The 14756-nt window shown below is 41.0% G+C and overlaps 1 protein-coding gene across 1 annotated transcript in view; it reads left to right on the top strand.

The window, feature by feature from the left end:
• Positions 1-6056, top strand: part of LOC103777198 (serine/threonine-protein kinase WNK2-like) — a gene marked incomplete at its 3' end in the record, with an annotated part of 50942 nt that extends 44886 nt beyond the window's left edge. The window contains exons 3-4 of the mRNA XM_008944741.1: positions 793-1013; positions 5899-6056. Of these exons, the coding sequence (XP_008942989.1) occupies positions 793-1013; positions 5899-6056 (379 nt within the window). The remainder of the gene's footprint in view (positions 1-792; positions 1014-5898) is intronic.
• Positions 6057-14756: the final 8700 nt, after the last annotated feature.

Below are 14756 nucleotides of genomic sequence, written 5' to 3'. Positions count from 1 at the left end.
CTCTTGCCCTGCTCTCCTGTTTCAGTTATGCAACTAGAAGCTGCTCTCCATGTGTTTCATCTCCTGCCTGTGACATTTTAATGTGTCACAGTGTGCTTTTGTGATTGCTTTTCTGCTTGTATTTGCATGTTTTGTTAGAAGGTTCAGAGAGAGTAGCACTTGAATGGTAGAACCTCTTTGTGAAGCAGAAGGTGGTCTAGGTTATCTACTAAACAACATTAATTAATAGCTTTCAGTCCTGGCAGTCTTGTTAAGTTTGATATAAAGCAGTTGGCATGGATTGTGGAACAGATTTTCAGCCCAATGGGAGCAGTACTCATCACTGCATACATCCAGTGTACTACTCTGACAGTGCATTAGCAGGTTCCACATTTTTCCAAAATGTACCCTCCTAAACCGTGTTTTAGGTAAATGGGAAAAATGCAGGTGCATGGTACAGAGGTCAAAGTCTTGTGGTTAAAAATAAACTCCAGTATTCTTCTGTTTTGAATATATGGAACATATTCTAAATCTGTTCTCTGCACGAAGTGAATGGCTGTACTATTAGACTTGGAAATATTTGGTTGTATTTGCACCAGAAATGCTTATTATCATTCTCTCGAAGACTGAATGCTCTAATTCCTCCATTGAGAAGATCCATTTCCTTCAATTTTTGTGATATTTCTTAGCTGGTATTATGGCATCTAATGAGGGGCTTTTATTCAGAATGGAGTTTTAGCTGTTAAAGCCCCGAGAATCTGTAATACTGCTTCATTTCCTGTATACCCAATTCTCTGTGTGTTTGTGCTCTAGATATCTGAAGAGATTTAAAGTGATGAAGCCAAAAGTCCTTCGGAGTTGGTGCCGGCAAATCCTGAAGGGTCTTCTTTTCTTGCACACAAGAACTCCACCAATAATTCACAGAGACTTAAAATGTGACAATATTTTTATTACTGGACCAACTGGATCTGTGAAAATAGGAGACTTGGGTCTGGCAACCCTCAAGAGAGCTTCGTTTGCCAAAAGTGTAATAGGTAATCTTCCTGTTCTCTGTGGCTTCCTTGTGTTGGTATGGTGGTTGTCTTTTTAGGATCTTTCTTTCACGTTTTGCATGAGTGGAGTTTTTTTTCCACTTGTTGCTGGGGAGTAGAGATTAATGTGGTTTTGTGACTGTTCCCTTTATACCACTATAAAATATCTCAATCAGTAGGAAATGGTATCATGACTTCCCCTTCTCCTTCTTTCTGTACCACAATGGTAGAATTTTTTTTTGTTGTTGTGTTTCTCAATATTACTTGGTATCCACAAATCCTTCTCCCCTCTCCTTCAAAAGGAGCAGCAGGGGTTCTCAGCAGCTTGTGTGCCTCCTCCTCCTCCTAAGAGCACGCTTGTTGCCTGCTGGGTGGGGAGAAGAAGGTAGGAGAGGGAAGAGAAAGGATGCCCTGTTCTCTCTCCCTAACAGGGAGTGCTGGAGAAGCCTGGGAAAGCCCCTGGGAAGTTTTCCCGTGATGCTGGACTAGGGATGGTTACTTTTGTTGAAGGGAGAGGATTCTCTCCTTTGCAGATAGGTCGTTGGTGAGCTTGTTTTGCTGGAACACCTTCTCACCATTTACTGGGGCATCAGCAGAACAGGCTGTTTCTCTGCAGGCAACAGCAGAGCTCGTCCCTGCCTCGACACTGTCCTGGCAGAGTTCTGCTGAAACAACATCTGCAGTTTATTGCAAATAAGTAGATACAAAACTAAAAGACATTTCCACTAGGATATGCAGTAGCTGGTACCCTTAGGTGGTGTGTGCATGAGGAGTGTTAGAACTTGGGTTTGCTTGAACTGGGAGGATGTTTTCTGAATGACTGTCGAAGGACATAATTTCCTTCCAAAAGTTACATTTAATGTTTTCTGTGTAAATGTTTTCCTGAATTCTCAAATGCTTTGTGTTTTTAACCCAAGCTTCCAGAGCAAATCTCCCTTGTTTGGATCTGTGATGATTCTAGGAAGCTGCAAATTCCTGAGAAACGGTGCTAAAAGTGGGGGGAGTTACCATGCACACAGTAGTATTTTATCTTACAAAATAAATGGAAATTAGACTCTAGGTAATTAGAGTTAGCAAACTGATAGTGACAACCACTTTTCCTTTACTATATATGAGAACAGATCGGAATCTTTTAAGCAGTAGTTGCTTAAATACTTTAGTGTCTCAAATTTTCAGAAATCATGATTCTTTACAATTATTTTTACAAAAATATCAACTATTAATGCTCAGGGAGCCTGATATTGTTGAAGCAAAAATGATATGTACTTGGCTACTGTGGGTCTGCTTAACCTTGTTTATTTTAGTGAAATCACATTGTTTTATATCTGTTAAGCTTCTCTAGGTTGGTTTTTTTTTGCAATATAATTGTCCATGGGACATCATGGAATAATATCAATAATACCAGTACAAATTTTTGTAATAGTTTTTACAACAACACCATCAAAGCATGCTCATATCTAAAGGAAATTCAATACTGAGCAGGGCTGCAGGTTGTTGGCAAGGTGCCTGCATCATTTTGGCAATGTAAACAAATTTACCTTTTTCACAAGTAGTACTGCTCTAAGGAAAGAATGAGGACGGCTTGGAGACAATGGTGAGATGAGTAATTCATGCCCCCTCCATGTAGTAGCTTTAAAGGACCATTAGTAGCTGCAGTTTTACACTGGCTGGAAGGTAATGACGTCAGCATGGCTGAGGTCCAGTTGTACCCTTGCTGCGTTCATGCCACCACTAATGCTCGTCTGACCTTGCGGTGTAGCTCTGCAGGGAGCTGAGCCAGGGCAGAACTTCTGCCAAGAGGAGCTGAATAAATGCTGAGTGGCTTTCCATTTAGGTGGTCTGTTTTGTTTAAGGATACTTAAACAAACATATATTCCTTCCAACCTGCAAGGGATGGGTGGAAGATTTTATTTTCATGCTGTTTTGGAACCATGTCAAGAGTTTCACTTGCTTCTTAGACTATCACTATCAGGTTTTCAGATTTGCTTTAGATGCTTTGTAATTAATGAGATTCACTCTTGCCTCTGAGTCTTGTTCCTTCTAAAATAAAGTAGCAGCTCCAGAAAACATTCCCTCTGGCAGTTGTTAACCATTCAGAGTAGCAGCAGCCACCACCTGTGTGACAGCTGGGAGAAGAACCCAATGAACAGTTGCTAAGTTAAGTTTTCATGACATGGGGCCAACTGATATACAAAAGATTGTTTTTTTTTTTTTTACAAAAGACTGATTTTCATTTCAGAATGAGTGTCTTTGAGGTGGAAGGAACAAAAAAAACCTGTAGAGTTCGATCCCAAGTTTTGCAAAATGAATTCTAGAGAAATGCTAGTGCTGAGGTTTGTTTTGTGAGATGGGCTAAGTCTAGTTCAGAAAATGTGCATGAGTGGAGTTTTTACTGAGAGACACTAATTTTGAGAGATTTCATTTATGTTGCCACTAAATAGAAAAGCTTACATTAAGTTCCCAAACATGTATGAGAACTGTTTTCTCCTCGGTATATGTTACTTTAATTACAGTTATGCTTTTGCTGCTGATGTAGAGATGTCATAATAGAAACCTAACAGACCCTTGGGGCTGCTGCAGGGCTCTGGAGGGCAGTGTGGGTGCCGATGCTGTTGGGTTGGATAGGCAGTTTGTCTTGAGTTCTGCAAGTGGTCTGAGACCTCTCATGCTCCTTTTGGAATCCCAGTGCTCACAGCATGCTGATTCTCTCCCATAACACTGCATCGATCTCTCTACTTTCATCTTTTCTAAATGTGAAAAGGAAATCAGTCTTGACTCCTGTGCATAAATTACGTTACGAGATACAGTTCACAGAATTGCAGGGTGATAGGGGTTGGAAGGGACCTCTGGAGATCTTCTTGTCCAACCCCTCTGCTAAAACAGGTTCGCCTAGATCAGGTTGCCCAGGATTGTGTCCAGGTAGGTGTTGAAAATCTCAGAGAAGGAGACTTCACAGTCTCTCCGGGCAGCCTATTTCAGGGCTCCATCACCCTCAAAGTAAAGAAATTTTTCCTTATTTTCCTTCAGGGGGAACTTCCTGCATCCTGGTTTGTCTGTTGCCCCTTGTCATATCACTGGGCACCACTGAAAAGAGACCAGCCCCATCCTCTTGACACCCACCCCTTAGATATTGAAAAGCATTGAGAAGATCCCCTCTCGGTCTTCTCCACGGTAAAAAGCCCCAGGTCTTTCAGGCTTTCTTTGTCACAGATTCTCCAGTCCCCTCAGCATCTTTGTAGCCCTCCACTGGACTCTCTCCAGTAGTTCCCTGTCTCTCTTGAATTGGGGAGCTCAGCATGTCCAGCAGAAAGGCATAAAAATGATCAGAGGGCTGGAGCAGCTCTCCTTTGTGGACAGGCTGAGGGAGTTGGGGCTGTTCAGCCTGGAGAAGAGAAGGCTCCGGGGTCACCTTATAACAACCTTCCAGTACCTGAGAGGGGCCTACAAGAAAGCAGGGGAGGGACTATTCACAAGGGTTTGGAGTGACAGGACGAGGGGTAATGGCTTTAAGCTAGAAAAGGGGAGATTTAGGTTAGACATTAGGAAAAAGTTCTCCAATATGAGGGTGATAGACCACTGGAACAGGCTACCCAGACAGGTGGTGGAGACCCCATCCCTGGGGACATTCAAGATCAGGCTTGATGAGGCTCTGAGTAGCTTGATCTAGTTGGAGATGTGCCTACTTATGGCAGGGGGGGTGGACTAGATGACCTTTGGAGGTCCCTTCCAGCCCAGACTTTCTATGATTCTGTGATTTGCTGCCTCATGCTGAATTTGTTGTCCACCAGCACTCCCAGATCCTAGTCCATGGAGCTGCTTTCCATCAGGTCAACCCCTAACCTGTACTGGTGCATGAGGTTATTCCTCCCTAGGTGCAGGACTCTACACTTGCCCTTGTTGAACTTCATGAGGTTCCCCTCCGTCAAACTCTCCAGCCTGTTAAGGTCTTGCTGAATGGCAGCACAGCTCTGGTGTGTCAGCCACTCCTCCCTGTTTGTTATCACCACCACAGTGGCTGAGGGTCCATGCTGTCCCTTCATCCAGGTCATTGAGGAAGAAGTTGAATGAGACTGGACCCAGTACTGACCCTTCAAGTTCCTGGAATAAATTACCTAAGCATTAATATTTTTTTTTTTCACTTTTGCTTTGTAAGATTACACTTCTCAGAGTAGTTTGTTGTGCAAACACTGCAGGTGTTGTAAGTCGCTGCATGTCATAATGCTGCAACTTCCCATTATGAAGCAGTAGGTACTTTGGCTCACTTAATATTTATCCGGTTGCATCAGATTTCTGACATTCTAATCCCTCTTGAGGGCCTTATTCTGTGAGTAGCCTCATTGATTTGTCCCACTAAACCAGTGACAGAAATGGGTTTAATGTTCTGTGCGTGACTTTGTAGGTGATTTGTGGTACTACTTGCTTTCAAAGCACTGTCTGTCTGCTGGGTGGTTGCGGTGTATCTCTGGAGGAAACAAATTGCTTTGATAAAAACGGGTGAAGGTTCTTATTCCTTCTCTCCTTTTCATCTCCACAAGCATGTACACATTCCTCTCTCCACCCACAAAGAGGAACCATTTCAGGACTTCCAGTATGGTCAGGCAATGTGCCATATCTCATTCTCATGTTAATTTTTGAGCTGTTGACCACCTTTTTTATCCCCTTGCATTACTATTAGTGAGCTATAGATATGTACATGTGTGAGTTGACTTTGGCTTCCTTCCCTGGAGAATGCTTGAGTTGATTCTAGTTAATTCCCTCTTTTGAAATCATCTTGCATGCACCTCTACACAACTATAATGGGCACGGTTCTTACAGGTGGAAAAGACTGTGGTTAAAGCCATTTAGACTTTATTAAACATTCTCATTCTTTTTGTGCGTGTCTGTGTAGGTACACCAGAATTTATGGCCCCAGAAATGTATGAGGAACACTACGATGAGTCTGTGGATGTCTATGCTTTTGGAATGTGCATGTTGGAAATGGCTACCTCAGAATACCCTTACTCAGAATGCCAGAATGCTGCTCAAATTTACCGGAAAGTAACCTGTGTGAGTAAATGGCCTTCATTTGTTTTGAGATTTTGTTATTTGAAGGTTTAAAAATGTATTTCAGTGAGGCGTTAGTACTGTCGGATGTGTAGTATGTTGTAGAAGTCGAGATACCTGAGCTCTGGGTTACACAAACCTGTTGCAGGTTTATTTGTAAGCTTGCAGTTCCATGGTTGGACTGGGTTTGTACTGCAGCTGCAAAAAATATTTTCTGTTATCTTTGTTGTTGATTTTGCCTCCATCAGCCAAAAATACATAAACACATAAACCTTGGGGAGAATTAGCAGGGAAAAATCTTCACTCTGGTCTTGTCTCCTAAATGGAGACTTGATCAAGTTCTCCACAAAGCTAGAAGGACTAACTTTTAGTTTACAGTCTAAATGCTTACTTATATGGTGAAGGATGTTTGATTCGGATTTCTAGTACAGATTCTCTCTGTTTGTCTGTGTAACAAATTATCTTAAGATACAAAATGGAAAACACAGTAAAGTTCAGTTCTGGAGTCAGCCAGAGGAGTTTTATATCTGCATTTTGGAACTCTGCAAGATCTGGTAATCCCCAGACAGGAACCATGGAAACAGGTTTGCTGCATTTTCAGGTGAGTTTAGGCTGGAGAGAAGTCAATCTAAATTAATCTCTACAGTGAATAAAATATTCTCTCCAACATGATCAGCACTAGATGATAAATCTATTTGCCTACATGAGCTTTACTGCAAATGCCTGAAAAAATTCTTGAGTCTGTAAGATGCTATCAGATTGCAAATCACTGACTGCAGAGAAATGAGATGTGCCAAACGCTTTGGCAGCTGTGGTTATAGTCTTTCTTACTTGGTGAAGTGAAACCAAGAGTTACAGGAGGTTTTTTTCAAGGTAGATTATGTTAAACAGACTGTTTTTTCCAAGATTTTCCCAAGTACTTCCTTCCATTTGATTTCTACAAAAGAAGATAGTGAGCTGTGTGGTGGGGCTCTCATGCATCACCAAAAGATGCAGTCGGCATACTTGGGATAGGAAGAGGGTTATCCTTTGAATAGAGCTGCCTAAAATTTGCGAAGATTAGCCACAGATGAGATTGCTTTTATTCCTTTGAACTGCAAACAAGAGTAATCAGGCTTACGTAGTAGATATATTGAGCAAATCCGTCTCTCAGTCTCTAGAAGTATGATCCTAAAATTAGTTTATTCCTCTGGTTGATTTTTAAAGGTACTTGAGACCACTTGCCTTCTCAAGGAAGTTTAGTGAATCAGGCTAGTACAAATACAGTCCTGTGAATTCTGCAGTCAGCAAACACTGCTTGTGGTCCAAACTGCATTTGCTGATTTGTTGTATGCTAATGTCTCACTGGATGTAGAGGTGGTTTCATCACTTACCCAAACACTCACATGTGCCAGATGATGAGTTTATCTGCAATTGAATATTTTTAGGTCTAGTTTGTATTGTTCAATACCTGTCTTTTCCCACTATTGAAGATCAGGATGCTGAGAAGTTGGTGCTTTTGTTGTAGCTCGCTGAGCAAACTGTAGCAACGCTAATTTGGTGGAAGAGGGAGGATGCAAACAGTTCAGGAGTCTGTGTTTAAAAGTTGAAGTTGGTATCATGAGACAAAGGAGGACATATCTGCTAGAAATGAGAGAGATGCCATGACTTTCTGAAAGCAGGACACATCTGAAGAGGGGAAGCTGCTTTACTGCATTTTTATGTGAACTGTTGCAACCTGACATTTTTAGCTTGGTAAAGCTAAATCTCTCCCAATGGACTGCAACTCTCATTTCTGGTAATTTAACGTTTCTTAGAGCGTTGCTTTCAACACATGGCTACTCAGAAATTAAGAAAGGGGCGCTGGAAGCTGCTCAGCAATGCAGTTAATGTCATGGCTACAGCTGGAGCAGCTCCCTGTGGCACTGTGGGGAAGCGAGTGCGTGCAGAAATGGGTCTGCTGGTTTACTGACTGCAGGCTGCTCTGCGCTTCACCACGAGCTGGCTGGAAACACATGCTGCGACTTCTCAAAGAAGGGAAGTTGGTTTGATAGCTCAGTGGAACTGCTTATCTGAATCGCTATGAGGATGGCTGCTTGTGCCACAGTGCTATTCCGTGGTGCTTTGTCACATTGTTATTCTATTCGCTTCTCCCCTGCAAGGAAAAGTTTACTTCATTTGGCACAACAGCATTTTTTTGCTTTATGTAGCTATGTAGTCCTTTGGATGTCCTTTAAATGGTATCTTTGTAGGCAGCTTTAGAGACATCTCCTTGTGCCCTGAAGCTTCACATGGTGACAAAAGGAGTCTCTTGTAATTTTAAGCTCTGGGTGCCCATCTCCTGAATGTAGTACTGGTCTTGTAACCCTAGATATGGAATGGGTTTCATGAGAGGTGTAGGGTGTGCTACCTGCTGCCTTGGCCAGGCATTGTGTGAGCGGTGTGCCTCTTTTTTTGTGGAGCTGCCATCACGGTTAGCTGATGTTAAGGCAACCTGGGTATGTGTGTATGCATTTAGAGCCACTAATAATATAAATGTCTTCCATTGCTCTATGTAGCCAGAGAAGCTTTGTGTACAACTCTTAGCCATCTGGCATGTTGGTAGTTAGAAGCTCATAAGAATCCTAAGCCTCATTTATCAAAGCAATATCCAAGATGGCAAAGAATAATGATTAATCAGAGAATTCCTAATTAGGTGTTATATTTCCATTATCAGACTTAAGTAGTCAATTTTAAACACTGATGAAAGCCTGAGCCTACTCATTTTATGTGGCAACAACCTTTATATGTTAAATTTTTATAACTTTGTAAAACAGGTCTTATACTAGCAACTTGAGAAAGATGGAAAATAATGCTTAGCATAAGGAACAAGTACTGTCAGAGAAGCTGTTGAAAGGTGGTCACTTCATTACTTCTAACAGGTATTTTTGAACTGGAGCTGCCTAGCAGGAAAAGCTGAAGCAGAAAGCATCAAGTACAGGCATGGAGGGGTTTTACTGTGTTTTTCAGATGGACTTGCAACAGTAGCAGTGGAAGCAAAAGCACTATGGCTCCTTAGATTGAAAAACTGACATTACTGTCGTTCCAAGGAAAGGGTTAACAGTCTCACCAGCTCGTGGAGAGGGAAAAAGCCCTGTGGAATGCCATGAGCTCCATGAACTGTCAGACAGGGAGGAGGAGCAGGGGGTGGACCTCTTGGTGAGGGTGCAACAGGAGCAGTGTAGTCCCAGGGTTAGGTCCTCTGTTCCAGAAGGAACCTCTGTGTGGGCTCAACAGCTTTTCTTGAGGAGCTGCATTTCCAGAAGAGCTGGGAACGGCAAGGGACCCTGCTTCGACCCGCGTGAGTCGCCCCGCCGGCGCACCCAGGCAGAGGGGAGCTGCTGCTCTGGAGCTGTAGGAGTTTAGGGTGCGGGGTCCAAACGGTGAGGTCTGCTCCGTTAACTGGGGTGGTGGTGACTTACAGACAAAAAACCCTTTGAAATCACTTTTCATGAAGAGCTAGGTTTGGTCATGCAGCAGCTACTGCTAGGGTTGGGTTTTACTGGACTGAAATACAGTACAGAAATGGAGTACAGGCTAAAGCCAAGAGGCTGAGTTAGACTCTTCTCTTCCCAGCATTAGATGAGGTTTGAGGTTTTCACTAGAGTAGAAGGTGGCCCTGACCTTCTCAGATGGAGGGAATCAATGGTGTGGTGCTTCTGAGTGCTGTCACGTATTTCAGTTTGTCAGTGAGAAATTTGCTTAATTTTTGATAAAACTGTTCTTTTTGCACCAGAAATGTAAACACTACCCTTAGTGTTTTAAATTGAGAGTCAATGTAATGGAAAAAATGATTGCTATGCCTAGTTTCCTGATGCGTTTATTTTAAAAATTTAAAACAAAATAATTCCCTTTTCCTGCCCTGGACTCAGCATTGTGGTGGCAGCCACTGGAGGTGCTGATAGCATCTAAAGGAGTTGGAATTGCTTGCTAGTATTTCCATCAAGTGAGTGATTGCTTGCTTCTCAAGGTAGAATACCCACCTTATTTGTTAGACTGCCTCTGATCTCACTCTGGATACTGCTGCGCTGCATGTTCCCTCTGCTGCCCAGCACAGGCTGACTATTACTTTGGATTTGCCACAGTAGTATCTGTTTTGGTTGTTTCTGCTCTGTGTCCTAACACTGTCAAACTCTTGCCTCCTAGTAGGACATAAGATACCTCTGAAGTCATAGCTGTTCAAGTCACATGCTTTGGTAGTCTTCATTGGTACAGAAAATAAAACATTACCTCTCTGCGGCGTTGCTACTTTGTTTTAAGATATTACACGTTATACATGCCTATAATGTAAGATTTTAATACTTATTTATTTCAGTGACCTTTTGACCATATTCTCATGGCTTAATTGCTGCTTTAGTTTTCCACTGTCATTTTTGCATATGTGTAACTGTATGTATTATAGTCCAGGGTAAATTGGCCCAATGTATAGAGGGGCTCATTCCTTTCTCAGATGAAACATGCCTGTTACAACTTGTCACCTCTATCTGCCCTTTCAGCCTGAATTATGGAGTGTAAATGTAAAAATGTGGATATGTAACATAAATAGAAAATACATATTTTTTAAGCCACAGATCCAAGCCACAATTAGTGAGTTATCTTTGAAGTGATTTCCTGGTCAGCATATTTGCAGTCACCTTCATACTGATGCTTTAATCTCATTTTTCATGCATAACTTGACAGTTTTTCTTAGTCAGATTTTATTTTTTTTTTTTTTTTGTGTTTAATCATTCTGCCAAGTGATTTTGATGTTGACAATAGTGATGAAACATCGGAGTCTGTGACCTTCCCATGCAGCTCCAGTCCAATGTTTTCTTACTGAATCACTGTAGAATGTGCAGCAGACCAGCTGTATTGGCCAGGGGTTCAGAGCGACCTCATTGGGTTTAGCAGCTCAAACCTGTGCTTTAAAACAACCCATGTGTTTATACTGTTCTGGTTTGCATTTTAAGCTTTCATATTGTTTCTTTTTTATAAATATAGTGGGTGTTTTCTTGGCATTCATAGGCTATATTCTACATGGCTTATACAAATAGAATAAATGCTCTAGCTGTAGTACAGCAACGACAGATAAATAGTGTTGTGAATGTCACCGCATTGACTTTTTATGCGTTTGGGATATCCTCTTAGATATGCAGATAACGTTCTTAGATTAACATTTTCTAGTCTAAGATAGAGTACCATTTTGAAGTGAAATAGAGATGAGTTTGTAATTGCACATGATGATCTCACTGCAGAACGTCATGGAGCAAAATCCTGGCAAAATGGAGAACTCACCTTCAATTTATTGACTTCTGAGAGTGTGTGGTAGGGTGGAATTTCAGTTGGAAGCATGGTTTCAGCTTTTTTTGAAGAAGTTTCTTCCTGTTCTAGGAATTGCATGGGTCTAGAGAGTACCTTCAGGTAGAAGGTGGAGATTTAGTCCAAAGCAGACTGTCTAGACTAGGAGGACAGCATGTAGGTGAAAGGAAAGCCTTTAGAAAAATTACTGACTTATATGGGTCAGACTTAGCGTTGACTTGTCTGGCACATGCTGCCCATCTTATAAAACATTACGTGTTACTCTGTCAAAAGTGTGCTTTGCTGATGGAAAAATGACAAGCTGCTGTTTTTAGGCATCTGAAAAAACATGCTTCAGATTTTTGCCCCCAGCATGGAGGTTAAAATTTTAATGTCCTGTATGTGTCTGACTCTAGACTCAAGTATCTTATACGGGAGTGCAATGTATTAGAAATCTAATTGCTTCAGAAAGAAGATGAGGAGACTGAATCCCCTCCACCATTCAAAGTAATTCGTCCTGTTAGAGACAGAAATTCTGAAAAGGGAGATTATTTTATCTTCTCTTATTTTGATCTTGGATTTTTATATATGTACATATATATTAGCATTTTAAACAATTGTATGAAAATATCCCTATGTACTGTAGGTCAACCTGTTAGCCCTACATCTCAAATGCAGTGGTGTTGAATTTCCTGTATTTTACAAGATGGCTGTACAGTTCTCCAACTGTCCTGGGTAGTTCCTTAGCTAATACACTTCAAATTTTGGTGCCATGTTACCTTGGGAATGCTCAGGAAGGAAAACTTTTGTATGAATGAATGAGATTAATCCTTTAATTGGAAGTAGAAACCGAAATTTTGCATAAATCTTCTTCATTGTCAGGAGGCTTGTAAGCATCAGGGCGCAGCACTGCAAGGGAGAGTTTGCCGCATTTCAGTGGGGTGGCCTTCAAGATTTTAATAAAGAGTAAGGAACGAAAGAATACTATAGCATACAGGCACTGAGAAAACACTTTGGCAAAGCAGTTCTGTTCAGTACTGCTCTGTGCATATTTTGTCCTTGTTTGGTTTAGTCATCTATTCATAGCTTAGCTGTTCAGTAGATTAATACAATAGATGTTCAGAGAGGAGTCAGTGTTCTTTCAAACTATGTTGAAAGTAAAATGGTGTTTGGAGGAGTTGCTAATTTTTTTGGGTTTTTTTGTGGAAGTAGTTTTTAAGGTCAAAAATCAGGATCAGTCATCAGAGATTTGTGAGAAGGACCATTTTCAGGCAAACCTAATTGCTTGATGCCAAGCATGTCCTGCCCTGCTCCATCCTAGCCATGTCAATGTTCAAGTTGAACCATGTAGCTGAAGATTGTCTGTGAACCTGGAAAAGCAATTTAAATTGAGACATACCATGATATGCCTTATCCTCTTTGTGTCTCTCCTAGGTCCAGTGTGTTAAGATACCCCTGAAATGCTCTACAATTATAAAAAGCAATTGGCATGTTCCCTTGAGTGTGTAGATACATGAGCAATATATTCCTCTAGGTGGCTGAAAACTCTTCAGATAGAATGGTGAAAGTTGCCTCTACTGCTTTTCTGTGGTTTTTTTTGGTTGGTTTAGTTGGTTGTGTTTTTATTGTTGTTGTTGGTTTGTTTTTTTCTCAGTTAAATTGATACCAATCCACATTTGTGGGATATTTTCCAGTAAACATTAAGCTATATCAAATGATGGGTTTTATCCCTTTTTCCTGGTAAGTGGCACAAAAGTGGAAACCAGTGGCTTCCCTATACCAGACTTGGAGTGTTCACAAATGTAGAGATTTTTGCTTTCCATTGCAAATGATCAGAGATTTCTTCAAACTCCTCCGATCTGAAAACACGATAAGCTCCTGTAGCTTTAGGTTCTATCAGGATTTAGAGGATTCATGCAAAAAATGTCTTTTCGTACTTTGTTCTCTTTCATTTCTGATTCAGATGTTAGAGCTCTCTTAAGAAACAGTCTTGACACTCTGTCATGTGCTTCTGCTTGTTCAGAGCCAGCTTGAACTTTGGTAGGCTAGGCACTTCCTATAATTTTGACACATTTTCTCTAACATACAAGAATTGAACCCTCATTTCATAAGGAAGATTTAGGTTTCCTTAAGCAAATAATTCTTTTTAGTGGGTCACAGCCAGGCAGCCATGTGCATGGATTATTTTTTGTTCCCACAAGAAGGTTTGATTTTTTGTTTTGTTTTTATTTTAGCAGCTCTCTGTCTAGGCAAAACTGGGAAGCTGAGTCTTTGCCTGACTATTATGTCATTTTATTCAATTTCTTTTCTTCAAAATTTATGAATTACATACTTCACTCTCAAGTTTTAAGACTAAAAGGGAGTGGTTGACCTGAAATAAAAAAAATAAATTAATTTTTAAAGTCAAATCTGATGCTTGAATGGAAACAGAACGTTAATAAAAAGATAAAAGTATGTTCTGATGCTGGAATATACAGAAATGCTCAGCCTTGAAATTCACCCATAAAACTTATTCAAGACTAAATTCAGTGAGATACTTGCAGACACTTTCTGAAATGTGTATTTTCTTTTTTAAGCCAAAGCAGCATCAAGTGAGCAAAAATCTACTCTTCAGGACTTCAGGCTTCCTCATCTGCTACTGCATGATCCATTATTTACTGTCCTTTCAGGGTGACACTTAAAAGGGACTTGAAAGGGGTTAAATGTCCAAATCCCATTCAGTTATGTGCTTAATCAGATTCTGGGTATTTTAGATTAAGAAAATTATGTTTCCATTTTATTCTTCATACTGACTTTGTTGGAAGTACTTGGATCCTTAAGCAATAGGGCCTGACTGCAGAATCTGTCCCCAAATTTTTTCAAGCTTTCATCCACATACCCCTTGTTTTAGTGTGTAGAGTTTTTACATGTTTTTAAAAGAGAATGTTTTGTGTGTGTCTTAGGCTGAACACTGCAAATAAAAAAGATGACTTCTTGTGTTGCCATTTTTGTCATCTATAGCTGAATATATGTGTCAAAGGTATTCACAGGAAATCTTCTGTTGAACTGGAATGAGTTACCAGCATCAGCGATACCGGTTTTCTGTTAGTTGTTCTTGTGTCACTTGAGAAGGAGGGTGGTGGGATGGCCTTGCTGGGAATGACAAGAGTCACTAATGAATGTCCCCTCTTCCCTGTCTACAGCCTGGCATCAGAAGAAATTGTTGGCCTAGGCTTTGAAAATGCCCAGCTGCCTACATATCATAGAATCCTAGAATGTCTGGGCAGGAATTGACCTCCAAAGGTCATCTAGTCCAACCCCCCTTCCATAAGCAGGGACATCTCTAACTAGATCAAGCTACTCAGAGCCTCATCAAGCCTAATCTTGAATGATCCCAAGGAAGGTGCCTCCACCACCTGTCTGGGCAAC

The sequence above is a fragment of the Merops nubicus genome, unplaced genomic scaffold, assembly GCF_000691845.1.
Source record: "Merops nubicus isolate BGI_N331 unplaced genomic scaffold, ASM69184v1 scaffold10207, whole genome shotgun sequence".
NCBI lineage: Eukaryota > Metazoa > Chordata > Aves > Coraciiformes > Meropidae > Merops > Merops nubicus.
The sequence above is the reverse complement of the archived record's forward strand: the minus strand, read 5'-3'. Positions and strand labels throughout refer to the sequence as shown.